Here is a 27,806-nt window from a genome sequence, read left to right on the forward strand (position 1 = left end):
AGACTTATCAAAGAAAATGAATGATCCAATAAGAAATGATCATTAAATTGATCTTCAGTATAATAACTTGACTTGAAAGAATGGTTCTATGAATGACATCATGCTGACAGGCAGCAGGGGGCGCCACGCCCCCGCACTGTTCATTTTAAAGACTTTTTTTCAAATTGTATTTTTTATTATTTATATCAAATACACAATAAAAAGGTACATAAACATAAATTCACAAAACTGAGGGCTTTTTGAACAGAAAGGGGAAAAAAACCCACAAGTGGTCATTCAGGAATTAAAGTGCTTTTTGACTTTTGCATAATTTAATAAATCTTTTGTAATTGATTTATTATAATTTCATTTAGAAAGACAATGAAAACTGGGTACATTTGAAAAAGCAACATTTGTTAAGATATATTTGGACAAAATCAATTGTTTCCACACAAGGTCAATACACGCTGTGCTGATGGTTAACATCATACTGTCCATACAAACAGGAAATGTTAACATTATTTGTATACCCTTTTAATTATGCTGTGGCTAAACGTTGTGTTTGTATAGAATCATATTATTTTATAACACTAAGGGACGAGCTTGGGTGTCTTGAACATAGATATATATATATCTATGGTCTTGAAAGGCGCCATCGCTGACGTCATATTTAGTAGCCGGAAGTAGTTGTGTCCGCAGAAGAGAATGGCTGGGCTGCTGAAAAAGGTAGGACTAGAGGTCATGTTTTGTTTAACGGTAAAAATAATGCAGTTCAAACAGTTAATATTTGTTCTCACCATATTGTTACAGTTTACGGTTTACTATCATCGGCAAATAGTGCAGTTTAAACAGGAGTGTGATGCTAGCTGAGTTAGCAATGTGTTGGCAGTTAGCTGCCGGATGAGAAAACTCACGGTGAAACACAGGTTAATATGACACATAAACACGGGTTTATATTATACATAAACAGGCGTAAATATTACACACAGGGTTCAGAATGACCGGACAGAGACGCTGCCGGGGAGAGACGGCGGTAACTACAGCATAGGCAAGGCAAGGCAAGTTTATTTATATAGCACCTTTCAACACAAGGCAATTCAAAGTGCTTTACAAAAATGGAAGACATTAGCATAGCTTAAGATAAGCATACAATTATTATAAATGGACTATCCATTTCAATGGTTTACATTGTAAAGGTGCATCATTAGTAGTAGCAACAGAATGAAATAAAGTTGCATTGTAGTTTGTAAATATGATGAGGTCCTGCTGGTTCCTCACAGCATGTGAAACATGACGATGAACTTAATGCTGGATTAGTCATAGCAGGAACTGCAGGTAGACCTAATATGATTAGATAGTATAATATGTTGTTGCTGAAGTCCCGTCTGGATTCATCTACTGTAAGGCCTAGTACTATACACCTGAATGCATCTACTGTAAGGCCTAGTACTATACATCTGGATGCATCTACTGTAAGGCCTAGTACTATACATCTGAATGCAGCCAATCATCAACATTAGGCCTAACTCTTTTTCCCCTTTTCATTTCACTTTGAAAACATTGTTCTGTTGAAATATTGATTAGTGAAATCACTATACTGCTGATATTCTGGTGAGTATTGTTAATGATATATCAATGATTGATTCACAGCTTTTGTAGTAGTTAAGCTGACTGTCTGTTAGGGCGCGATAATGCGATTGAAAGACCATTTTAAAAATAAAAAACATTATTCACATTTAAAAAATGGAACCGTTGGTCTCCTCCTCTCTTCCAGACGACCGGCCTGGTTGGCCTGGCTGTGAACCACAATCCTCATGAGGTGAGCACCGTGTCCTCACATCTATCTGTGATCACATGACGTTCTGCAGCCATCACTTGTAGTCCCTGTGTATTACCTCCACTGACCCCCCCGCTCTGTCTCAGCGTCTGAGGAGTCTCTACTCCAAGATCCTGGCGTCCCTGCAGACCATACCGCAGCACGCCGCCTACAGGAAGTACACCGAGCAGCTGGTGACCGAGAGGTTCAACCACGTCCAATCAGTGAGTGAGCAGATCCTTTGGGTGCTGAACTGAAGTCTAACAAGAGAATATTAATATACATAAATATACCTGGTGCACATTTCTCAGTCGATATCGATGTTTAGAATATAATTTGTCCGGTTCCCAAAGTATTTTCTATTTTCGTATTGTGAATTCCGTTTTGTGTCATGGAAACAAATCCTTGTTATGAAAAATATGAACAGAGCAGAGATACATTCTCTATCTATCATTTACTGAGAGCCAATATTATTATTTTCTTATTGGCAAAATGATTCTAGTGACTTTGAGCACTGTAGCGTTAGGATTGTGTTGGAGTGTGTATGGTGTGTGTAGCGTCAGGAGTGTGTATGGTGTGTGTGTGTGTAGCGTCAGGAGTGTGTATGGTGTGTGTGTGTGTAGCGTCAGGAGTGTGTATGGTGTGTGTGTGTGTAGCGTCAGGAGTGTGTATGGTGTGTGTGTGTGTGTGTAGCGTCAGGAGTGTGTATGGTGTGTGTTTCATGACTTGTTCAAATGAGGAAACTGAAATGTGTGTCTCTGTTCTCAGGAGCCTGATGTTGATAAGCTGGAGAATAAGATCAACTGTGGGCAGATTGAAGAGGTTATTTTCCAGGTAGGTCCCTGATAAGTGCCTCATCACACATGATTCACTTAGTGCTGCAGCAGGGAGACACCAAACGTCTCTCCCCGTGAGGGACTTGGTCTCTCCCCGTGAGGGACTTGGTCTCTCCCCGTGAGGGACTTGGTCTCTCCCCGTGAGGGACTTGGTCTCTCCCCGTGAGGGACTTGGTCTCTCCCCGCGAGGGACTTGGTCTCTCACCGCGAGGGACTTGGTCTCTCACCGCGAGGGACTTGGTCTCTCACCGCGAGGGACTTGGTCTCTCACCGCGAGGGACTTGGTCTCTCACCGCGAGGGACTTGGTCTCTCACCGCGAGGGACTTGGTCTGGCCCAAATCCCCTGTTCACTGATCTCTAATAACTTCATGGGATGAAATGTATTTCTGTTGCCTGATGGTTCTGTGGTGGTTCAACACAGTTGGATACTAAAGATAGCCTCTTGCCTGATAAGCTGAAACCTCCCAGAGTCTTTTCATCTCCCTTAGCAAAAAATGGAATTTGTGTAAATGTATTTCCTGAAAGCATTATATCTGAAGTGGCTGTGCGTCCTGTGTGCAGGCTGAGTGTGAGCTGTCTCTGGCAAGGAAGATGTCTGAGTGGAAACCCTGGGAGCCGCTGATAGAGGAACCCCCCACCGACCAGTGGAAGTGGCCTGTCTGAGCCCCCTGTGTGTGCTGTCATACTGTGTGTGTGTGTGTGAGATCATCCCTGCTTCTAATGAAGTACTGTACAAATAAAAACCCTTCAAACATCTCATTTATTCTCAAGTCATTCAAGAACAGCACACAACCTCTGATCACATGGGTCTCTGTATATGGAGGATCATATGATTCAGCTTTCCATACACAACCTGGGAAATAACAGTCAACATTTGTATTTCAACTAGTTTGTTAGCAGATGTTATAAGTGTCATGATTGTAGTTAAGACTTGGGTCACTCAGGTTATCCAGGTAAAGTGTCCCCCCCTAAATGTTTGGTTCAATATGGAGTGCCTGTAGTAAATATGCATGTGTCCCGCCACGACAAAGCCCCTTCATTCAGTGATCATATTCAAAGTAAGAAAGATCGCCTTTTCAGCTGCTCCAGTTCTAAAGAGCAAAGGAAGCATTATGTACAGCACTAAACCTAATCAGGAACACCGACTCAGACACTGCTGCCTCTCTGGAGCATCTGGAGCATGATGGGATAGATGGGAGCAAACTCCTTCCCCTGCCGGGCCCTTACCGCCTGCACGTAGGCCTCCAGAGCGCCCCTGCAGGAGAGCACAGTTACAGCTGGTGATTATTAGCAGTGTGATGTTCAGTTATCTTGTTGACCATCGGGAAACACCCCTTTTAAACTTGAGTGAATATGTGAGGAATTATAAGATGCCCTTTCAAATGTCTGAAGTACGTAATGCACCAGATCTAAAAGTAGGATATCTCCCTGAGCTGTTCTAGTGTCACTGGCAGACATCGTTGATAAAAAAGATTTGTAGGGACAGTGTTTTTACAATTCCTAACTCGCTTCTTTCTTGATCTAGTGCAGGGGTGTCAAACTCAATTTCATCGCGGGCCACATTAGAATTATGGTTGCACTCAAAGGGCCGGTGGTAACTTTAAGACTATATAAATATACATAGATAAATATAAAATAATGTATTATTTTACAATATTTCCTCTGCATTGGATTATTATCGGATAGGGTAATAACTTCATAATTAACTACGTCTGAAAGCAGAAGTCTAGGGAAAATAATTGCAAGTCTCTTCATTGTGCATGTCACACAATGAGATGCATTGTGGGACATGTAGTTTATGGGCAACGTTCTCCTGTAAAGCGGCACGTAACATTATAATAAACGTATTATATTCTTTGCAAGCTCTTGTGGGCCACATAAAATGAAGTGGCGGGCCGGATTTGGCCCCCGGGCCTTGAGTTTGACACCCCTGATCTAGTGTGTCTCTTTAAACCTGCTGACAGTCAGTGGGCTGAACTGTGGATACCGCTTAACAACATGCATCAGATGACTGCCACTCACCAACACTCTGCACTGCTGCTGTCTTTCATGTGAATATGCAGAGGTGTGTATTGCATAACTGAAATTAAATGAAGTTTCATTTTGCAAAATGACTCTACTCCCAAAGGAAAATCACAGCAATGATTCATCACTTGTTTTAATGTTATGTTTCTGTTGGTTATATACAGGCCAGTGTGATGTAGAGCTGTCTCAGTCACGGCTCTGGCGCAACACTTATTTCAGTAGTGTTATACTATTATTAGATTCCACACAATGGTTTCTGATATAAACAGTGTTGTTAAGTCAGTCTCAGTTTGCACTTGATCCTGCAAGTTATTCAAATGATGGATGTTATTCCACAATTGAAATGTTTTATAGGGTTATGATTGTTAAACCATGCAGCATGCTCACTGTAAAGGGTAAGAGAATGAGAACAGACCTGATGAGGGAGAGCCGGTCCCGCTCAGAGGGGTGATCGTCCAGCCACTGGGAATACCGCGCCACAGACCACTCGGCTCTCTGTGGGGGGGGGGACACTGCTTTAAGTATAGATGTACACCAAAAGCATTGTGAGGACAATTGGTCAGATATTGGTCGGAGGGTTAGGCCGTGGTTGCGGTCGGATAATCCAAAGATCAGCTCCTAAATTCTATCCCTATCGGCTATCCCTTGACCTCTGAGTGAAACGTCACGGGGTTAAGGGATAGTGGATAGGAGAATTCAAAAGGACTTAGGAAAAGAGACTGCGGTACTTTAGAGAATCCGACTGCACTTTCACTATCCGACGTGTTTATGATGCGCCAGCAGAGGTCATAAATGTGCGCCTGCTGCTGTGGGGAAACTATGGAAACTACAGTTTTCTATACAGCGGACTACAACATGGATGTTTAATAAGAACGAGGGACTACTGTAAACTCATCTAGAGACTCTGCACCGTGCTCTGATGCTGTTGTTTTATGCTTTATGAACGGGGACAACAGAGAAACATATTCTTCATGACCAAAGTTGGAATTGAAATAAAAAAGGAAAGTGAAACTTATGCTCGTCACCCTCTCCCTCCGGTCCACATTAATACAAATGATCCCAATACGTATGATTGTATGAAAAGATCTTAAAATCAATACAAATGTATTTATTATAAACGTTAGTCCTGAACATCTATCACTGTGTATATCACCATTCAAACATCTTTTAAAAGTTGAACAAACCCCACACAGCTCAGTAAAGACTGTGAAATGTTGACTTTATTTGATCATTTCAGTAAAAACTAACGTTCATATTTCTCTTTTTGATTATAATACTGATGAACGTTCAAAACAAAGCACTTTGGCAACTTACCACATACGTTTTAAAATGCTTAATAAGCACCGTAACTTTCATGATATCATTTCTCGGTCATAATCGTTTTTTTCCGTGAACGGCCGACTGTTGTGTGACGGCAAATGCTGCGGCTGCAAGGCATTGTGGGGCAGCATTTTCTCCTCTCCTTTCAGTGAGGGAGGTCCAGTGGTTCCTAAGCTAAAGGAGGTTATAAAGGAAGTTTGAAACCTCCTTTCCTATCATCTAGAGAATTGGAACGGCTCTTATCATGGCTGCCACTGAGGGACTTCCGGGTCATTTCACTCCGTTAGGAAGGTTCCTAAGCTAAATGGACTATTCGACTTCAGCCCTGGTTTAAGGTTCGAGTTAGCTTTGCTGTAGGTACATAGTCTGTAAGGAATAAGAGTTCTCACAAGTAAAAAAAAAAGTGTGTGCAGACCTGGTGAGGAGACTTGAGCTCGGGGGGGGCTCTGGTGAAGAAGAAGTGCAGCAGGGTGCTGCAGGGGAACAGCTCCCCCACAGCCAGGCTGCTGGAGATCAGCTCGCTGCTCTGGAACAGCAGCGGCCTGAAACACACACATTCCCATATTCTTAGATGTGCCCATGGTTAAGTACCCCAGTTTTTGTTGTTGTTTACATCGCTATAGAAAAAATAAGCATACAGCGTTTGATTGGTTTCCCTCCTTCCAAACAGCTCTATTTTATTCAGTTTCAGATTATTATACAAATCAACTCCAACGAGAGAGCAACCTGAGTAAGTCAGTTATCTTTATTGCTTCAATACTTTTGATACAATTCATTTGGTTATATTGAGTTGCAGTCACGGATCATTTTGAAACCCTTCCTCCATGCAGAGCAGATCTGAGCTGCAGAGCAATGTGTTGCAGAGCCTCAGCCATCTCTTGAACACTACCAAACCACTAACATTTGTGACGCCCCCTAGGCGACCCACTCCCCCAATCAGGAGAGATTGATGGCACCTGATTTAGACTGACTGCTCAGCTACAAGTATGGGTGCCTGAGCAGTCAGTCTCTCTCTCTCTCTCTCCTCTTGGGTTGCTGGTTACTGGATCTTGGTTTGGTTGTCTTTGCTTTATATACTGATGCATGTTCACACACCCACATAACTGATTAACACAGTAATGTGTTAATCAGTTAACACATTACTGTGTTCACTGACTTCATCATTAACTTAGTTTCTTTAAATAAATGCACTTTAATTGGATATGAATCATGTGTGCTCTCCTTCTTGTCCGTCCTTGAGCCAGGGCGTGACACATTATTGCTTTGCAACACAGTTGTAAAGGTGATTTTACAGCACTATATACATATATATTCTCTACTAGACAGGAGCATATAAAGAATCACACAAACCTGAAGGAGCGCAGCATCCGGTAAGGTTTCCCCAAATCAGACACTCTCCTGCACAGAGGAGCCACCGCCAACTCCATCTGACACACACAGTGATCATTAGACACACACAGTGATCATTGGACACACACTGAGGCCACGTTGACACGGAGACGAAACGGGTTGTATCCGCTACAGTTCTCTATCGTATGGACGGTTCGTCCACACGAGGCCGTAACGGAACCGCGGAACCGGAGCCCTCAAACGATAACATCTCCCAAGGTGGGTAGATCTGCGGACGAAACGCTCTGGGGGGCCTAACGGCTCTGTGTCTACGTCCTATACGATAATTTCCTGATAACGATGACACCATAGCCCCGCCTCTCCCCACCTCTGCTGCTCACCCCCGCGTCACCCGCGTCATTGCTGATGTGTTTCGCCAACAACAACAACAACAACAACAACAACAATGGCGGATCACAGGGTTGCTTTCGTGCTCCAGACGCTACTGACCATGCTACAGATGTTATGGGGCATTTCCACCATGGCACGGAGCGTGGTTTAAGCGTGCCGTGTCGTGCCGGGCCCGTTTTTGGTTGCGTTTCCACTATGCCTAGTTCCGGCCCGGGGCCACTTTTTCACCTCTTTTCTGGCCCGACAAAATCGTGGTTCTATCGGGGCCAACAAACAGGGCTGAGTCGGGCTGAGTATGCTAAACTAGAGAGAGAATCGCTGGCAAGGGGGGCTACAACTACAACAAGATGAACATATTTGACCGTGATTTAATTGTAATACACGTTTCAAAATGATGCCGAAGTAACAACATACTGATACCGGTTAGTAAAAACCATGAATTAATGCTTTGACAAGTCTGCAGACAGACGGCAGGCGAAAAACCTTTTAAAATGCTTGTTTTCTAAATGGAGATTGGCTAAGCTAACGCAGTATATGCTCCGACCGTCCACACTCACAACAACGGCCTATACAGACATAAATAAAGCAGCGACTGTATTCACCATGACACAGGCAGTCTGTGGTTTGTACTTGTTTAACTTTTGTCTAGTTTCTGAACAGATATGAGGAGCTGTGAGCTCTGAGTGCTAACAGCTAACGGCTGTGTTGTGTTTCTGGGGTTCTCATTGAAGATGACGTCACGGCTCCGCCTACACTGCGTTACTATAGTAACTACCCCAGTTCCTAAACTGTAATGGAAGCGCAGCATGAAGTGAGCCGGCCCTAACAAGGCCCAACGCGGCCTAGCAGTACCGAGCGAGGCCGAGGCCGACCGTGTGGTGGAAATGCGCCATTAGTGCAAAATCTACAGCTCCTCTACCACAACCATCAGCAATAAGTGGACACGGAGAACTACATGTTGCTAAATCCACCGCGGAGAATAAACAGAAGGGCAACCTGGGAACCATGGCAACCATGCTCAGGGGGTCTTCTTCGCTGCTTTTGGTGTATTTTGTGGCGGAAGTACAGCGCCACTAACAGGCCCGGCATATTTACTACCCCAGCGGGTCAAGCGGTCTCGTGTGGACGGAATACTTTTTTGATATCGACATCGGTTCGTTTTTGTTTTCATCTCCGTGTAAACGTGGCCTGACAGCCTGCTGAAGGACCAGGGGAGGACCCTTTGAAAGCAGGAAGATGTCCCTCACCTGAGCGCAGTCAGCAGCCAGCCTCATCTTGCCCCCCTCCCCCAGGGGCCGCAGCAGGCTGCTGTGGCGGATGAACAGCTCGATGGCCCTCTGAGCGATGGACTCGGTGCTCTCGTAGATGAAATCCACACACTGGAAGTGTCTGAAGTAGTCGGCCATGACTCTGGAGATGAAGCCCTGCAGCTCCTTCATGTAGAGGGAGCACGGGACATCGGGCTTATCAGGGTTGCTCAGAGGCCTGCAACACACACATTTAAACACAGTTATGTCTCCAGAGAGAACAGAACAAGGACACGCACATTAGAGGTGCCACACGTACACTCACAAGATCATGGACCAGCGACATAGGTCTTCACAGGGATATAAGTTCGATTAGTAAGCCCTCTAACAACCATCCTTTAAAGAGTCCTCTCCTGCTTATGTTTAGGTGTATATCAGTATGTAGTGTCTCTACTTTAAAGAGTCCTCTCCTGCTGATGTTCAGGTGTATATCAGTATGTAGTGTCTCTACTTTAAAGAGTCCTCTCCTGCTGATGTTCAGGTGTATATCAGTATGTAGTGTCTCTACTTTAAAGAGTCCTCTCCTGCTGATGTTCAGGTGTATATCAGTATGTAGTGTCTCTACTTTAAAGAGTCCTCTCCTGCTGATGTTCAGGTGTATATCAGTATGTAGTGTCTCTACTTTAAAGAGTCCTCTCCTGCTGATGTTCAGGTGTATATCAGTATGTAGTGTCTCTACTTTAAAGAGTCCTCTCCTGCTGATGTTTAGGTATCTATCAGTATGTAGTGTCTCTACTTTAAAGAGTCCTCTCCTGCTGATGTTCAGGTGTATATCAGTGTGTAGTGTCTCTACTTTAAAGAGTCATCTCCTGCTGATGTTCAGGTGTATATCAGTATGTAGTGTCTCTACTTTAAAGAGTCCTCTCCTGCTGATGTTCAGGTGTATATCAGTATGTAGTGTCTCTACTTTAAAGAGTCCTCTCCTGCTGATGTTCAGGTGTATATCAGTATGTAGTGTCTCTACTTTAAAGAGTCCTCTCCTGCTGATGTTCAGGTGTATATCAGTATGTAGTGTCTCTACTTTAAAGAGTCCTCTCCTGCTGATGTTCAGGTGTATATCAGTATGTAGTGTCTCTACTGTGACATGTCTCCATGCTTTAATGTTCAAAAAGATCTTTATGTTTCTCATACTGCCTGTGCTGCAGCACCTCTTTTCACCCTCTGTCTGAAACCAGAGCCCCAGTCTGCTCTGATTGGTTAGCTGCCTGGTTCTGTTGTGATTGGTTAACCGCTTAGAGATGTCCCGCCCGTTAGCCTATCACGTACAAAGTGTTGGAGCACTAGCCAATAGGAGCGTGAGTGTTCCATAGTGATGTCACTTTGTTACTGAAGTAAACAAAGGAGTCCAGTAGAGCAGAGATCATGCTCTGTGGTATTTTCTCCGTTAACTGGGGGATTTCTTTGGGAGTTTTCCTTGTATGCTGCGAGGGTCTGCGCACACAGTGAAGCCCCCTGAGACTAATGTGTGATGTTGGGCTATATAAATCAAATTTGAGTGATTTATTGATAGCTTGAGGTCAGCAGCAGTACACAGAGTGACTGGAAGTTTGGAAAGTGCTAGCCCAAGGAACGTTATTCAGACTAGTGACACAGGGAACTTCAGGGAATTCTTCAGGGGTCCCTGCAGAGGTACTCACCCTGAGAAGTCTTCTTGGTGCAGCGTGATGATGATGGCCTCGATGGAGTCACTCACTGACTGCAGCAGAGGCTGCACTGCACTGCTCATCAGGACCTGCACCGCCTGCCCCCCAGAGACAGAGCAGACCCTCAACCTCTCATGTAGCAGTCAGTACAGTGGCAATGTGAGAATGGCTAAACAAACTCTGAATCTAAACCTGTAGCAGTTACTAAACATCCACACATCTGTTAATGATCCTGAGATCAGCTGCTGGAGAACAGTAATGTGTGCTGGCTTACTGCAGTCCAGATTTATTCTAAATCAACACACATTTTCAAAGACCAAGGCCATGTATTATGCAGGTTCTAGTTCTCTAACCCACCGTTATGACAAAAGGATGTGAGCTGCAGTATTTTTATAAATGGACACAAAGACATGAATATTATACTCCAGAAGACTGTGTGGCTACGTTACTTCAGAGGCATTCATGATTCAACTCAATTCATTTAACTCAACTGCAGACTAGCAAATGAATCAGCTAATGAATTAAAAATGAAAAGTAAACATTAATAAAGAATAAAGAAAGAAGCGGTTTTCAGTGATACCTCCAAACAAGAAGACAGGGCCTCTGCAGCGGGGGGGAAACACACACCCGATCCTGATACAATCTGCAAATACACAATACAGGGAGTCAAATAAAGCAGAACTAAATGATGAACCTCTTTTGTAAAGTAACGTCTAAAATATCATTTAAAGTGACCCACAAAAAACATTTAACATTATCAGAGCTTTTAGATTTAGAATTCCCATCATAGGCAGACTGTTCCACAAAGTACTTGTGCTGGTATGTTCACGCTGGAGAGCTGCACCATTGTCCCCGTCTGCTGGATATTGTTTCCACTCATCACAGACCACTATCATTCCTGCAGCACTTCTTTTACATCCTGACCCGCAATAATAGAGGGACCGGACCGACGCCTGCTGCTTTGATCTACAGGTCCCCCAATATACGTCGCTTGAGTACCTCTTTCATTTAAAACAAGTTTTCATACATTCAAATTGCAATATCTTTAAGCAGAAATATTACTTCAAGCAGCAATCTGTTAAAACTATTTCAACTGTTGGCGACATTGGCGATAGAGATGTGCAGTTGCCAAAAGCCCCTGCAGCAGAAACCTATCTGTTCGTGCTATAGCCACATTTAAAGAAGAGATTCCATCAATACTTAACTCAATAGCATGTCTGCATGTAAGGGAGGAAACTTATACAAAATGTACACCACCCCAAATTGATCATGTTGTTGATAGTGCTACAGATGCGCTGCGAATAAAATTAGACTCTGTTGCTCCTTTGAAAAAGAAGAAAATAAAACAACATAGATTAGCTCCATGGCATAATGCCGAAACCCGCTAAAAAAGTCGAGACAACTTGAAAGGATATGGCGTTCCACTAAACTTGAAGAATCTCGTTTAACTTGGCATATTACTCTCAATGAATATAAGAAAGCACTGCGTAAAGCGAGAGCAGCTTACTACTCTTCATTAATAGATGAGAATAAGAATAATGCAAGATCTCTTTTCAGCACTGTAGCCAGGCTGACAGAGAGCCACAGCTCTACTGAGCCTTATATTCCCTCAGCACTCAGTAGTCATGATTTGATGTGCTTTTTTAACGATCAAATGGCTCAGTGCTTGGACCTATTTTGTTCACATTATATATGCTTCCCCTAGGCAATATTATAAGGAATCACTCTGTACATGTCCATTGTTATGCGGATGATACTCAACTATATTTATCCATCAAGCCTGATGAAACAGATCATCTAAATAAAATTCAACACTGCCTCAAGGACTTAAAAACGTGGATGACCTTAAACTAGTAGATGTTAAACACGGCCAAAACTGAAGTTATTGTACTCGGCCCAAATAATCTACGAAACAAATTATCTAAAGATATACTAACTATGGATGGCATTCATTTGGCCTCCAGTGAGACTGTAAGGAATCTTGGTGTTATATTTGATCAGGATTTATCCTTTAACGCCCACATAAAATCAATCTCAAGTAGGGCTGCTCAATTAATCGTATTTTAATCGCAATTACGATTATGGCTTGCAACGATTACGAAAACAAAATAAAACGATTATTTTTTTATTATTATTATTACTTTTTCTTTTTTAATAAAACATTTTTTTATTGGTTTTTCAGTTGAATTCTACTTGAAGTTCAGGGTAATCAACTGTTAAAAACATACTGTTCAAAAATAATTCTCCAATAGATTGATGTTTTCAAAGTAAATGGATAATCGTTTTTAATAATCGTGATATCAATTATTGACCCAAATAATCGAGATTATGATTTTTGCAATAATCGAGCAGCCCTAATCTCAAGGACCACCTTCTTCCATCTACGTAACATTGCAAAAATCAGGCATATCTTGCCTCAAAACGATGCAGAGAAACTAGTCCATGCTTTTGTTACTTCAAGGCTGGATTATTGTAACTCTTTATTATCAGGGTGTACCAAGAAGTCAGTTAAGTCGCTTCAGCTGATTCAAAATGCTGCAGCACGTATACTAACCAGAGTTCGGAAAAGGGACCACATTACTCCTGTTCTGGCTGCCTTACACTGGCTCCCTATAGAACACAGGATAGAATTTAAAATTCTTCTTCTCGCCTACAAAGCCCTTAATGGGCAGGCGCCATCTTACCTTAAAGAACTCATTATACCCCCTTCGAGTCGTGGCTGAACCTGTCTCTGCGGTCCTGCCTGACTCATCATACTACTTCCCTGATGGCTCCCACAGGATTGTTGACATCCTCGTGGATTCATCTTCTTATTATAGAGACATGCATTTCCAAACATTTGGTCTACCTATGCTGTAAAATGTATTATCTCTTCGATTTACACACGGCATCTACTGCACGTCTGTCCGTCCTGGGAGAGGGATCCCTCCTCTGTTGCTCTCCCTGAGGTTTCTCCCATGTTCCCCTTTAAACTGTGGGGTTTTTCTCTGGAAGTGTTTCCTTGTACGATGTGAGGGTCTAAGGACAGAGGGTGTCATATTGTCATACTGATATTCTGTACAAACTGTGAAGTCCACTGAGACATGTAACATTTGTGATATTGGGCTATATAAATAAACATTGATTGATTGAGTTGTGTGTCTTCTTTGTAATTCTACATGTTGTTGTATATTTTAAGAGCACAGAAGATGTTAAGTGAGGAAAGGAGCGGGCACACTGGAGCATCATCTGCTGACTCCAAAAGGCTTCTGATGACACGTGAGAACCCAGAGAGGACGGCTGCTCCAAACCTTACACTGCAGCATTCACATGTTTCGAATAGGAGATATGCTGCTCTCACACAAACCATGCTCAATCTGTTTGAGGACCTTTGCAGAAGTACATGTTGGAAGGAAGGAAGGAACCAAGGAAGCTCTTTATGGAATCAGTGATAGGGGTGCAGTTATTCAACAGAGAAAGGTGTGGTTAATGCTCAATAGTACAGAAATGTCCTGCAATATATGTATCGCTCCTAAATCCTCGATACATTTGTTCTATTTTTCACACAGTAACATTTTAAAGGCTCGAGGATAAACATTTAATGCTGGAGTAATCTGTTTGTATTAATCCGGCGGGCTGCTGTGTCTGGTCACCAAACATGTTGAATGCTTGAGGCTGATCCCACCCCCTGCTCCTCCTGTGATCCCACTGTCCTTCGCCCTATGTCGGGTATCTGTGTTTCTGTGGTTATGCAACATGTCTTTACATTAGAAAGGTATGAAACCAATCACATGCAGTCAGAGAGCAGTGTGTGTGGCACCGTTACACCTGTAGACCATCTTAAAGAAGCAACAATGTACCAGTTAGGATCCAGGTCAACTAACACACTTCGAAGTGAACTACGTTTTCTTAATGACTCAATAGCTTAATAACTCAGCAAAAACTCTCGTCCTTAATGACCTGACCTGATCATTTGTGATTCAGACAAATCCAACACATGTTGGGGGGGTTGGATACTTTTGCTAGCCTCTGTATATTGTTGAGTAGACGGCAGGATTCTGACCTTGTTGACAGCCTGCTGCAGACGGTACAGGGAGTTGACCACAGCCACATTCCTCCTCTGGCCCTCCGTTAACGGACCAATCACCTGGCTGCATTCCCCCTGAGTGCACAGCTGCAGAGAGACACACAGGGAGCAGTGCATTGTGGGCAGACATGAGACAATATAGAACCAATTGCAATAAATCACACTTTGTATTTCGCACTGTGGATTTCTCTATCAATGAAAACACATGTCATGGTGTTATGAACCCATGAAGACCCAGTGTCAGACGCTGACTGTCCTACCAGCTGCTCACTCTTCACACAGAACAGTTGGACTGTCTTGGCAGCGTTCTTGGACACAGCCAGAGCCAGGTTTGGATCTACTGATGCCACATTCAGCTCACTGTAAACAAACAAACACATAAATAAGACACATTTCCAAAACATTCAAATAATGTAACTAAATAATACCACATATGTGTGAGCCCTAGGGAGAGACTGATGATGTATTTGTTGGTCAGACCCTGAAGACATTCAAGCTTTTTTAACTGCCATCAATGCAGAGGTTCATATTTTATTTTATTGGTTAGTTAAAATTGGTGAACAAATTTGATATCAAATAGTTGCTTATTTCAACGTTCAGCATTTACTGAGCATAAAAATGACAATTGATATATATTGTGTATTGTATAATCTGGCACCTATTAAATCAGACAAAATGCACAATAAACCCAGTTCAAGATTCATTTGACTATTTTCTTTCTTCAAATTTTCTATAGATATTGCCATAATATTGTTTTTGAAAAAAAAAGTTGGTTATGATATTTGTGTGGTGTAACTGTGATATGGTGACAGCTGTATGACGGTATATAGACTGTGCTGCTACACCAATCACTGGGATGGTTCAGGCTCAAGCTTCTTTATACGGCTTGCATTTTAACTTTCGTTCAATTGCTCTTTTATATTGATTATCTATTTTATGAATTCATCATATATTATTAATGAATATTTATGTGTATAATTCTGACATGTGTGTGTGCAGTAACTGTGCTTCTTGCTGTCCTGGTTGTGCAGCATCACATCTAATGGAGGTATGGTGTCACTATGGTGCCTCTCTGTGAGGCACACATCGGGCAGATATGCTGCTTGCCTGCTGATGGTCTTGATGATGCTGTCCAGCTCGTCGTTGGAGGGGGGGTTGCGGCCGCCCATGGGGAACACGAGGTTGATGGGATCAAACAGGCGAGAGAGGGACTTGGAGAGGTAGGCGGCCTCGTACGGCTGCAGAGAGTCCTTCAGAGCCTTCTCTGGGCTGCACACACACACACACACACACAACACCACACACCACACACACAACACACACACACACACACACACACACACACACACACACACACACACACACACACACACACACACACACACACACACACACACACACACACACACACACACACACACACACACACACACACACACAAACAAAATCATGCGAGTGATGTGTGATTAAGATGTTTGAGAAAACCATAATTTCAAATCTGACGTGGTCTCATGATATCCACTGTGTGTTTTCTGTCTCATGTTGACGTAACATATCCTCTAAATGGCCTGTGTTGACATTTATTAATGGAACAATTAAATGTGTGTGTGTGTGTGTGTGTGTGTGTGTGTGTGTGTGTGTGTATGTGTGTATGTGTGTGTGTGTGTGTGTGTTCTCTGTGAACAGGTGTGTTCTCTGTGAACAGGTGTGTTCTCAGTGAACAGGTGAACTTTGTCTGTGTGTGCTCACTTGTAGTCCTGTTTTCCATGTGTGAAGAGGTCCTGGGTGTCTGACTCTGTGGCGCTGATGTCCAAAGAAGCTTCTATTCCTGCGCCACTGGTTAGCGCCCCCTGCAGGCTGGCGCTGTACTGCTGCAGGCGCCGCCACAGCTCGTTGTACAGGCGCAGCAGCTTCGGATACTCTCCTTCAAACGCCTGCTTCAGGAAGGACGAGGCTAAAGAGTAGATACAAATACACACAGGCACTCAGGAAGCTGCTAATCACATATAATCATTCTGAGGAAAGGAAAGAGGGAACAAAGTCAAAAAGAAAAATCTGTATTTAATTCCATTTAAAAAAAAAAAACATAGGTCAATGACATGAATATGCTAAATTAAAACATCAACATTTCATTAAAAGTTAAGTCAAGTTATGACTTGATCAAAATAAAATGTCTTTGTTACCTGGAGTCAATGCGTGGTTAGCCTAGCTTAGCATAAAGAGTGGAAGCAGTCAGATAGCTAGCATTAATATACCTAATATACATTCATATAAACCTTAAAAGCTAAAGCGGAGCATCTTGTGTGTTTGTTAAATACACATAAAAAAAGAGTACAATTACAACGTGTGGTTTTAGAAGGGTGTAGGAGGGACCACGATCAGAAATCATGCTACTGTATTTACTCACATATATGTCCTTCTTTCATATTTATCTTATATATATATATATATATACACACACAAGTAATCCACTGAAACACCTTCATATGAGAAAGGAAGTGTGTGTGTGGTGTGTGTGTGTGTGTGTGTGTGTGTGGTGTGTGTGTGTGTGTGTGTGTGTGTGTGTGGTGTGTGTGTGTGTGTGTGTGTGTGTGTGTGTGTGTGTGTGTATGTATGTGTGTGTATCTACGTTGTCTAATTTTTAAGATGAACAATTTGGCAAGACCTCAAAACTATTTATTCCTTTAGCTGAACAAATGACAAGTGTACGGGGGGCTCCGGGACTTCGGGCGGCAGTATACGCAGTGAAGTTGTTTGCGGCCTGCCAGTAAACCCAAAGCAGAAGAAGAAGAAGTGACGTCAGCGGCTTCATTTGCGTAATCCTCCGTCAGGGACTTATTCCGGTGTGAACGCGATTTACTAGATAGTTCCGGGGAACTATTCCTGGGAAAAGTACTTGGTGTGAAAGCGCCTATTGGTGCTTTCTGTGTTGGTTGAATAACAGAAGATGCTCGGACTTATTCGGAGAAATATCTAATAACATCAGGACACAGTCAATACTCAATCAATCTCACACACACACACACACACACACACACACACACACACACACACACACCACACACACACACACACACACACACACACACACACACACACACACACACACACACACACACACACACACACACACACCACACACACCACACACACACACACACACACACACACACACACACACACACACACACACACACGCACACGCGTTATAATGACTGTGTTTGCGGGTACGGAGTGTGTTGCAGTTCCTGCATTCATTCGTTACATTGACGTGATGGAATTGGACACCTTAAGAACTACATCTGTTCTAGCTTGGATCTCTAGTGTATGACTAGTAGATGCAAGAACAAAAAGAACGTCCTAAACCTAAAAGTTCCATTGTATTGAAACGTAGTCAATATAGCACGCAGGAATTATAGCTTCGACATCTATGATCAAGACTGGATTCACATCCAAACAAAAGATGTGTTTTTCCCTTTAACACAAACAGGCCGACACTGGTTCAATGAGACTGCTGTGTGCTGATAGCTTCGTGGACAACAGGCCTTTCATTACCCCCAGCCCCATTGATTTCTCTGTTGTCAGCTGAGCTCCTGTTACAGCCAGATGATAATCGCTCACTAAATGAGACCTCCCACTAGCTGTTTGTTTGGAGCCGCTATCTACCATCTGTCGGAGAGAAAACATTCAAGATTTAAACTCTTAGGTAAATTCATCTTTCCTCTGTAGTAGGAGCTTGAGGGGGGGGACAGCGGGGAAGGTGAAGCAGCAGTCCTACCTTCAGTCGCTCTGTGGAACTCCTCACTGAGGGTGCTGGTGACATCAGTCCAGAAGGTGTAGAGGATATCAGGCTGTCCATCCTGTCCTCAGACAGAAGAGAGACACACTGGTCACCACATGTCCTTGTAGTCTTTGTGAGTGACATGTGTTTGATGGGAAACACGTTTAGACTCTTACTCAATTTTCCAGGTTTGTCTGATGCATATTGAGATTTCCCTTAAGGAACAAGTCCATTTCAGTTGATATTTTGCTTGTATCATTGTTATTCTGGAAATGTAATGAATGGATCCTTTTTGTACAGAGTGAGCCTCTGAAAAGAGACTGGCTGAAGACTCAATACAGTGCACTTCTGAGATGTGCATAAACTAATTAGTAAAGAAACCTGGCAAATAATAATGTCTCTATATAGCTAATAAACAGTTCTCTGTTATGTACTGAATGTGTGTGTTGATGTGCAAACCTGCAACAAAAAATAAAACTGATCAAGACAAAACGGAGCAGAATTAGAACTAGTCCCCCACTTCAAGTATCTTGGAGTCATACTGGACTCGAACTTGACTTTTAAGAAACATATCAAGAAAGTATCCAATACCGTTAAATTCAACTTGCAACATTTTAAACAAATGAGACCTTTCTTATCTGTCAATGCTGCAAAGTCATACCTCCACTGTATGATTCTATCTCACATTGAATACTGTTTGACAAACTGGTCGTTTGCTTGTGCCACAAACCTGAAACCCATAGAACAGCTGTACTAGAGAGCTATCAAGGTGTTTGACAGAAAGCCTTATTCATACCACCACTGTGCCATCCTTGATAAACACCATTTCTTGAGTTTTGACCATTTTAAGTCTTTTAATAGTATGTGTTTTATTTATAAATGTTTACATGGACTGGCCCCCCCCTCCCTTAGGGGAATTCATCCACAGAAATCCCACTGGACGCTGCACTAGGTCAGAAACCAGAGGAGACTGTGAGGTCCACTGCAGACGGACCACTTTTGGACAAAATGTCCTCTCCATTAAAGGCAGCTCATTCTGGAATAGCCTCCCAACTGAGATACGGGATTGTCCCACTCTCAATAGTTTTAAAGGTCAACTGAAAGAATGGTTAAGAAACAAACAGACGTGCAATCACCGCTAAATGCACTTACAATGACCGATTACAGGGACATCCTCCCTGGAGTAACTAAGGGCTAAGTGCCTTACTCAAGGGCACACTAGTGGTGGTGTTCCTGGCGGGATTTGAACTCACAACCTTCAGCCCACCTCACGTATGTATCCTAATGTAATGGATACATTAGACCACCACTACCCCTTATATGTTGTATTTGACGGGACTACGGATGGAAATTAGCCCAAAGCTAAAATCCGACTCATTTACATTTGAAAGCATTATTTTGTTTAAAATGTTCATTAATGTGCACTGTCCCGGTTCAAATAAACGATTAAATGAAAATGAAAAAAAGACTAATAAACCTGGATAATATTAGCAATCACAATATTCAGCAAAATCAATAATGTGATCATCACAATGTTATGGAAACTGCCATCACTGAGGTATTCACTGCACACCATCATCATGCACCTTCTGCATGAGTATAAGACAGAGCAAACTCAAAGCCTGTGCTCTGTGTAACAGTTAACAAAGATAAGAGCGGATAGTGCTGTCAGACAGCGACACACTCACACACCACAACCAGCCTGACTGAGGAAAGTGTCTCCATGACTTCATGGAATTGGACATGTGTGTATTTTTTGTTCTAGTCCTCCGTTAGAGAAGCCTGTTGCAGGTCTGCTGCCCAGCTGTGGGACTGTTCCTCCTCACACACAGCATCACCACTCCCTCCTCTTTCTGCACCTTCACAAACCTCTCTTACTACTTCTTTTACCAACGGTATGTGAGATGAACAGAAAATAACAAAACATCAACGCTTTCTTCTTTCAGGGCTTCTTTTTTTCTGCTTTGGTCTGGGCCCACTAGCTCCACTGAAGGTGAATCATAATGCTACAGGAAACCATGATGTTTCAGACAATACATGCTAACAGGAGATTTGTGTACGTTTTGATATTTTTCTGTGGCACAGTGAAGGGAGATAGTGAAGCTGCACAGCTGAGGAGTTTTGCATTTAGACATGTCATTAGGTCTCCATCTCACACCTCTATCTCTGTGGAATTGGTGAGAGCTTTGCTTCCATAGCAACAGTCTGCTGCACTGATTTGTACTTCTAGGCGTCTGTGGAGGTAAGAGAGTGGGACTGATGAAAGTCAAGATGATATGTTAATGAATGTGCTTCCAGTTCTATATTAACTTTGATTCATATTTGGACACTAAGACTAATTCCTCATTCGAAGATTCTGCATTCTGCAAATCTCCAGAACTATAGCTGGCCGGGCATGTCTTTCTTGCCCTTTACATTCATCATTTTAATAACACCACTGTAGGTCATATTTCTCAACTTAGATCTGTACTCATCCATTTTTGACACGCAAGAGAGACAGCAGAGGTTGGGAGCTTGGATCTGCGACAGGAGTGTGTGTGTTATATAGTGCAGTGTGTTTTGGACTCACCATGGTTACACTAATACAGACTAGCCCCTGTCGTTTTTGTAAGGTCATGTTTCATGATGTCAACTATGTAATGTGTATTATATATGTAAAGGTATTACATTACGTGTTTTCAGGTACCCACTGTTACGGGGATGTTCTAATATAATGGACCATTATACCATCGGACCATTGCTATCCTCCTGGTTCCAACATTTTTTTTAATTTGCAAAAAATCAGTTGATCCTGAAAGCTTTGTCGCCTTGTATATCTAACCATTTACGTTTAACATTTTTCACAAATGTAATAATAATAATATCATCATTGTCATCATCTAGTTAGCTGTGTAATGTGCACATGATGGGGCAACAGCATGCATGAATGTGTGTGGAAATTGTATTTTGATTGTGAGAAACATAATTATTAGGATTATACCAAGAGCAGAGCAGTAGCGCCCACCCCACCTTGATGATCTCATCGATGAAGCACACATGAGTCACAGGGTCTCTCTTCTTCAGCAGGACCTTCTGCAGATGTTGCACCTGGAGTATATGGAGGACATTAGACCTGTATTAGGAGTCCTGCTGACTTTAATGTGTGTGCAGTCAGCTGCTGGGGAGGCTGTACCTGTCTGCAGGCAGCACATATCTGGTCCATCAGTTTCTCAAGGTGAGTCCACAGAGCGGCGCGGAACGCTGCCGTGTTGCCTGGTGTGGGCAGCACTGCCCGGCCCGGGGCCCCTGAGGGACAGAGGGGACACAGAGAAGCATTAAGGATTTTTGGGACAAAGGCTAATGAAAACATATTTTCTGCTGGCCAGCTTGATATTGTTTTTTATTCTGAGTTTATAGTCATATTTTGTTAAAGTAAAGTCTTATATCTTATTAACTTCAAAAGCTATGGCAATACCTGACTTAACAATTTGTTAATCCATCTCTAAACTCCTGCTAACCCTAATCCTAAACCATCAGGGGTTCTAAACTCAGAGCACATTGGTTTCCGCTCAAGACGTACATATTTAAAATCACCACACACATATCTAGTTTTATCTTTGAAAAAAAAATGGGTCAGCAATTTCTTTTAAAAAGCCATTAGTATTGTTCAAAGGTTACACCAACAGGAAAAGACAGTCCATATGTTTGGGACTATTCAGGGATAGATTCATCTGCATGTGTTGCTCTAGTAAGTATTTGGGGCAGAAGGACAGCATCTGTATCGAGTTATATTAACTACAGTGTGTGTGTTAATGGTAATGAATACACATGTCACCCAGTTCAGCAGTGTGTTTCATTGGTGTGTTTTTAGGACAACAAAAGCTATATGGGATAGAATAGATATATAAGGCTTTGGATACACACAAAACACGGGTTAGTAAATACATTCATTGTTGGGTTGGGACTAATGATTTGGTGAACAACAAAAAAATGAAATATCACCAGACTTTCAAAAAAGTACCATGACACATTTATCCTTTTGCTAATTTCAAATTTCATTTAGTGATATAATGCTGAGAATACCAGGGGAATGATCCTAGGCCCCCTCAGAGCTTGTTATCTGGAAGCATTATGCACATTAATTAGACAAATGATTTGGCCACTTCATCAGGCCATGAAAATGACACACGCCTCCAGCCAGGATTGACTATTCTCTGGGGCCATGTTATAATCTATTCTGGATCGAGCCTACTCATAAACTGGGCCACACTTTCTCCTCTTTTAGAAATAAGGACAAAGTACCCAGAGCCACATCCTCCTTAAGTCTCACCTCTGGGGTTGGTGGGCTGTGTCAGACCTTTGATGTCCAGAGCACTGTTGATGTTGTCCTTTGTGGTTGTCCTGTAACCCCCCACCACTGAACTGATGGTCTCCCTCAGACTGCCGAGGTTATAGAAGACCTGGAGGGCCGTGCCGACCTGGGTTGGATTCTGACAGGTGGAAGGAGAGGAAGAAATAAGTCAAGGTGGTCTGTGGCACACCACACAACCTGGATAGAATTAAAAAAATACTAACACATACTCATTGGTGCTTTCTGTGTTGGTTGAATAACAGAAGATGCTTGGACTCATTTGGAGAAATATCTAATGTTATCCTCATCAGGACACAGTCAATACTCAATCACACACACACACACACACACACACACACACACACACACACACACACACACACACACACACACACACACACACACACACACACACACACACACCACACACACACACACACAGACACACACACACACACACACACACACACACACACACACACACACACACACACACACACACACACACACACACACACACACACACACACACACACACACACACACACACACACACACCATTTATTATGTGAGGTGAGACAGCAGCAGCTTAAAATAACCATGACATTGATTTAATGAGAGAGAACTGTGAACATGTAGCAGGGCTAAGTCAAGATGACAAAATCAGAGAGGGGCGCAAATGATTTTCTCATCATGGACAAACTCGTACTTGTTTTTACAAAGAGAAGTTAAAAAAGCCTTTCTGTTAAGCCCCATGAAGTGGCAAATGTTAGAGCGAGCTAGTAATAGCTATTAGATGAACTTAATGTTGAAAGAACCGTGTTACTGAGCAGGGTTTCTCTTCACAGCTCACTGGAACAGATGAAGACAGGAGGGGGCGCTGTAGCACCTGACTGACACACGTTTATCATCTCCATAAAACACGTCTCTGTGTACAGATACAAAAAATGATACGCAGTGTGGAGATCACTGAGCTTTACGTTACTATAGGTTTGTTTTGAAACTGAGTCCAGCTAGCTGTTTCCATCCGGTTTCAGTCTATAGGCTAACGTACACAATGCATCGGATTGGTTTTCATCTTCTCAGTCATTTGAAGCAACGCAGTAATTAAGCTTGTTTCTAAAATATCCTTATATTCCTATTATCGCACATTTTGTTTTGTTCTTTTTAAATTTGATCTTCTGTTTTTTCTTTTCTTTCACTGGTAGGAATTAGCCTGCATAAGATTGATGCTGTACTGTCTGAAGTTACCTTTGTTCACTGCCTGCCTGTGGCAGAGAGTATTTTATTTTATCTGCCATCTTTTAAATGTATGACTCTGTAAAGGAACAAATACAGTTTAGGTCATTTAGATATCATTAAATGTACAAAATATTTGTATTTAGTACTTGATAAAAATGTACACACCAAACATATACTTGCATTATAAATTCACAAATTTGAATTACACGTGGCTCTCAGAGAGTCCTGTGTGAGGTGTTTAGAGGGTCCTGTACATATGCATGTGCATTATTGAATGACCCTGCTTCCAGGCAAAAATATATTATCAATGCTTTTCAACAGAGCTTTTTAGGCCTTGGACAACAAAGAAAGGGCATCTGCAAGTTGACACTGTACATGTTAAAAACGTGTAGACTTTTATAGATCTCATCGGTTTAATCCCACCCTCAGCAGACAGCATGTGAAAGTGTCCCACATTGCTCCCATAGGCATGTCTATAGTATTGAAGTGTATGTAAATCCCTGACTGTTCACCAACTAAGAAGCGTCAGACAAAAACCATGTCATGTAAAATATGTAATGTAATTGGCAATCGGCTGTCACAACAATCCAACAATTAAGGTTTGCAATGGCCACTTCTTATTAGCTTCTGTTGAAAGAAGTTTGGAATTGAATTGCATTCAGTTAATTTAATTTTTCAGACAAATAATGTTAGAAGAGAGTTTTTCTACATGGGTCAGTGGAGCTCCCACTCAACAGATGGACTCCGGGGTCTCTGCTGGCACAATCAGAGCACTGATGTGAAACAAGCTCCCACACAGCCCGGCCAGCATGTCCAACTGCCAACCAAGTCAAGAACACACAATCATCAAATCCCTGGGCTCATATGTGTGTGTGTGTGTGTGTGTGTGTGTGTGTGTGTGTGTGTGTGTGTGTGTGTGTGTGTGTGTGTGTGTGTGTGTGTGTGTGTGTGTGTGTGTGTGTGTGTGTGTGTGTGTGTGTGTGTGTGTGTGTGTTGTGGGGCCCCATATGGTCACACACATAACGAGTGACAGAAGTCGTTAACAAGGCTACTCGAGCAGGAGTTAGTCTAAAAATACTTACTGAGGGGCAAAAACACAGGGGAGAGGGGAGTGTGCGTTTGTGTGTGTTTCTGTTCAAAAGACAAAGAACAAGCTGAGAGAATGTGTCTAATTTAGAAAGAACGGCCTAATGTCTAGGCGTGGGAGTAAAAGCCAGAAGCTAAGACTTTGGAGAGGACTGTGGAGTCCCAGTACCCAGCTTCACACAGACCTGGTGACCTGCCTGTACACGCACACACACACAGAAAGCTGGTACATGTTCAGTGTTAAGCTACTATGAATCAACTCAACACTTCCTGCACAGATGATTTATATTAAAAGGCCTTAGGTAGCAAAAAAGGCATAATCCCTCCCTTTCCGGGAAGGCTCTTATTATGAAAGAGTTTGCACATGTGTAGAAGTAGATGTGATTCAAATGAATGATTGAGTGAACACAGTATTTTATAGTTTGAGGATGAGGGCCTGAAAACCCCAGGTACCAAGACAATAATACAGCCTTATACAATAAAAACTGTCCATGAACCAAGTGTCGGTAAAGCAATGTGTATTTAACTGAATGTCACTACTATAATAAATAGGAGCATAAAGAGGAATCCAATCAGAAACTGCAAATATCTAAACATCGTGTTGTTTTAAAGTCATCACTTTGGCTTTGACATACCAGAATTATGGCATGGCATTAAGTTCAAGGCAGTGACATTTGCCCTGATCATAGAGAGACATGCCTAATGAACAAAGCAAAGCATGGCTGCAGCACTAGTGCCCAAGCTGGAGCACCGTGCCACACTCCTCTTCACACTGGCAATATGTCATCAAGGACACTAAGCAGACACACACACGTAAACACACTATCTTTAATGGGACACTGGCCCCCGGAGAGCCAGGCTTTCAGGGCCAGATGAAGGTTAACAGAGTGACACATGCTCTCTCTAACATGCACTTCACAGGACAACACATACAGAGAGTGCTCTTCCATATTTGTTCTTCTTCTTATCACAACCAGCCACAGAAAAATCGAATCAAATTTCATTTAAAAAAAAAAAATCTGAATACAAAAAAAAGTGGAAGAACTAGGAGGAAGCCAAAAACACAAAGGGCATCTGTGATGGCATAAGAAATTCACCAGTCTGTAAATAAACATGTACACTTTCACAACAGTAAATAATATCACTAACAACTATATACTGGACAATATAAACACATCTCTTGAACAATTATTTCTACTTATTTATTCATTATGATATTTTATATATTTGTATATTATATTTATCCCTTCTCAACACAGGGTTCACAGTTGTAGTTGCATCATAAACCCCAGGGTAAAGTGTTCAGAGTGGAGAGGGTTGAGTTTATACCTGGATCTCCATGCCTTGCTCCAGCAGCCTCTTGGCCTGATTCTCCACCTCCAGCCTAGCTCTGCTGATCAACAGCAAGTCGTTCTCAATCACTTCAATCCCACTCAGATCCACACCCTGCGACAGGTAGTCTGGAGAAAAACACACATAAAAACACAAATCTCAAGTTATTACGTATTCCATTTTCAAGTTATTTATATATTTTCCAGTCTGTGATTATGCAATTTGAAGACCTAACAATATGAGGGGCCGGTAGGGACATTATTCAGAAATACCGTTCACATACACATGTGAAACACTCTCACACACACAACTGAAACCAAAATCATTTACAAACATATGTAAAAATCTCTCATATACACATATGAAACGCTCTCACACACACATATGAAATCCAAAGTTATTCACATATACATGTGAAACGCACTCACACACACACCTGAAATGCTCTCACACACACACCTGAAACGCTCTCAGACACACATGAAACGCACTCACACACACACATATGAAACGCACTCACACACACATATGAAACGCACTCACACACACATATGAAACGCACTCACACACACATATGAAACGCACTCACACACACACATATGAAACGCACTCACACACACACACATATGAAACGCACTCACACACACACATATGAAACGCACTCACACACACACATATGAAACGCACTCACACACACATATGATACGCACTCACACACACACATGAAACGCTCTCACACACACATGAAACGCACTCACACACACACATATGAAACGCACTCACACACACATATGAAACGCACTCACACACACACATATGAAACGCACTCACACACACATATGAAACGCACTCACACACACACATATGAAACGCACTCACACACACACATATGAAACGCACTCACACACACATATGATACGCACTCACACACACACATGAAACGCTCTCACACACACATAAGAAACAATCTCTTATACACAAATGAAACGGTATCATATACACATGAAATGCGATTTCAGTATGTTGTGTGAGAGAGATTTCATTTGAAACAGAAGGCATCTCAGTTGAAAAGGAAGATGTTTTTAAAAAACAGCGAAGAAGCGCAGATTTCTAAAAAGCGAAAACAAAATGTTGTCCGTTTGCGATTGTTCCATCATGTTTGCTCAGCAGCCTGCACAAAGCTTAACTGATACCTCATTCACACCAACGCAACTCCGGTTCAAGCTCCGTGCTAGAGCTTTTCAGGTTCAGAACCGGTTCTTCGGTTTCACACCACCCAGAGTCCGACTGGTGCTGCGTCAT

General features: G+C 42.4%; 2 protein-coding genes across 2 annotated transcripts; one reads left to right on the forward strand and one right to left on the reverse strand.

Moving 5' to 3' along the window:
* Positions 1 to 644: 644 nt before the first annotated feature.
* ndufa5 (NADH:ubiquinone oxidoreductase subunit A5) lies at positions 645 to 3,388 on the forward strand. The gene is made up of 5 exons (XM_034133106.1): positions 645 to 705; positions 1,754 to 1,798; positions 1,903 to 2,019; positions 2,564 to 2,629; positions 3,194 to 3,388. Exons 1-5 carry the CDS (start codon positions 685 to 687, stop codon positions 3,293 to 3,295), a joined length of 351 nt encoding a protein of 116 aa, XP_033988997.1. The 5' UTR covers positions 645 to 684; the 3' UTR covers positions 3,296 to 3,388.
* Positions 3,374 to 27,806, reverse strand: cog5 (component of oligomeric golgi complex 5). Its single transcript, XM_034133115.1, has 17 exons — positions 27,776 to 27,806; positions 26,502 to 26,632; positions 22,824 to 22,983; positions 21,687 to 21,799; positions 21,524 to 21,601; positions 18,512 to 18,593; positions 16,483 to 16,687; positions 15,841 to 16,002; positions 14,994 to 15,093; positions 14,710 to 14,820; positions 11,248 to 11,310; positions 10,662 to 10,765; positions 8,965 to 9,202; positions 7,328 to 7,404; positions 6,393 to 6,519; positions 5,073 to 5,152; positions 3,374 to 3,887 (listed from the first exon to the last, which is right to left on the reverse strand). Exons 1-17 carry the CDS (start codon positions 27,804 to 27,806, stop codon positions 3,779 to 3,781), a joined length of 1,971 nt encoding a protein of 656 aa, XP_033989006.1. The 3' UTR covers positions 3,374 to 3,778.

Source organism: Trematomus bernacchii, unplaced genomic scaffold, assembly GCF_902827165.1.
Source record: "Trematomus bernacchii unplaced genomic scaffold, fTreBer1.1, whole genome shotgun sequence".
Lineage (NCBI taxonomy): Eukaryota > Metazoa > Chordata > Actinopteri > Perciformes > Nototheniidae > Trematomus > Trematomus bernacchii.

Coding starts and splice junctions, on each gene's coding strand:
- ndufa5 (XM_034133106.1), top strand. CDS start 685: ATGGCTGGGCTGCTGAAAAAG. Junction 2,020..2,563: donor GGTTCAACCACGTCCAATCA/GTGAGTGAGCAG, acceptor CTCTGTTCTCAG/GAGCCTGATGTTGATAAGCT. Junction 2,630..3,193: donor TTGAAGAGGTTATTTTCCAG/GTAGGTCCCTGA, acceptor TCCTGTGTGCAG/GCTGAGTGTGAGCTGTCTCT.
- cog5 (XM_034133115.1), bottom strand. CDS start 27,806: ATGACGCAGCACCAGTCGGACTCTGGGTGGT. Junction 15,094..15,840: donor ATCATCAAGACCATCAGCAG/GCAAGCAGCATA, acceptor GTTTGTTTACAG/TGAGCTGAATGTGGCATCAG. Junction 3,888..5,072: donor GACCGGCTCTCCCTCATCAG/GTCTGTTCTCAT, acceptor GCTCTCCTGCAG/GGGCGCTCTGGAGGCCTACG.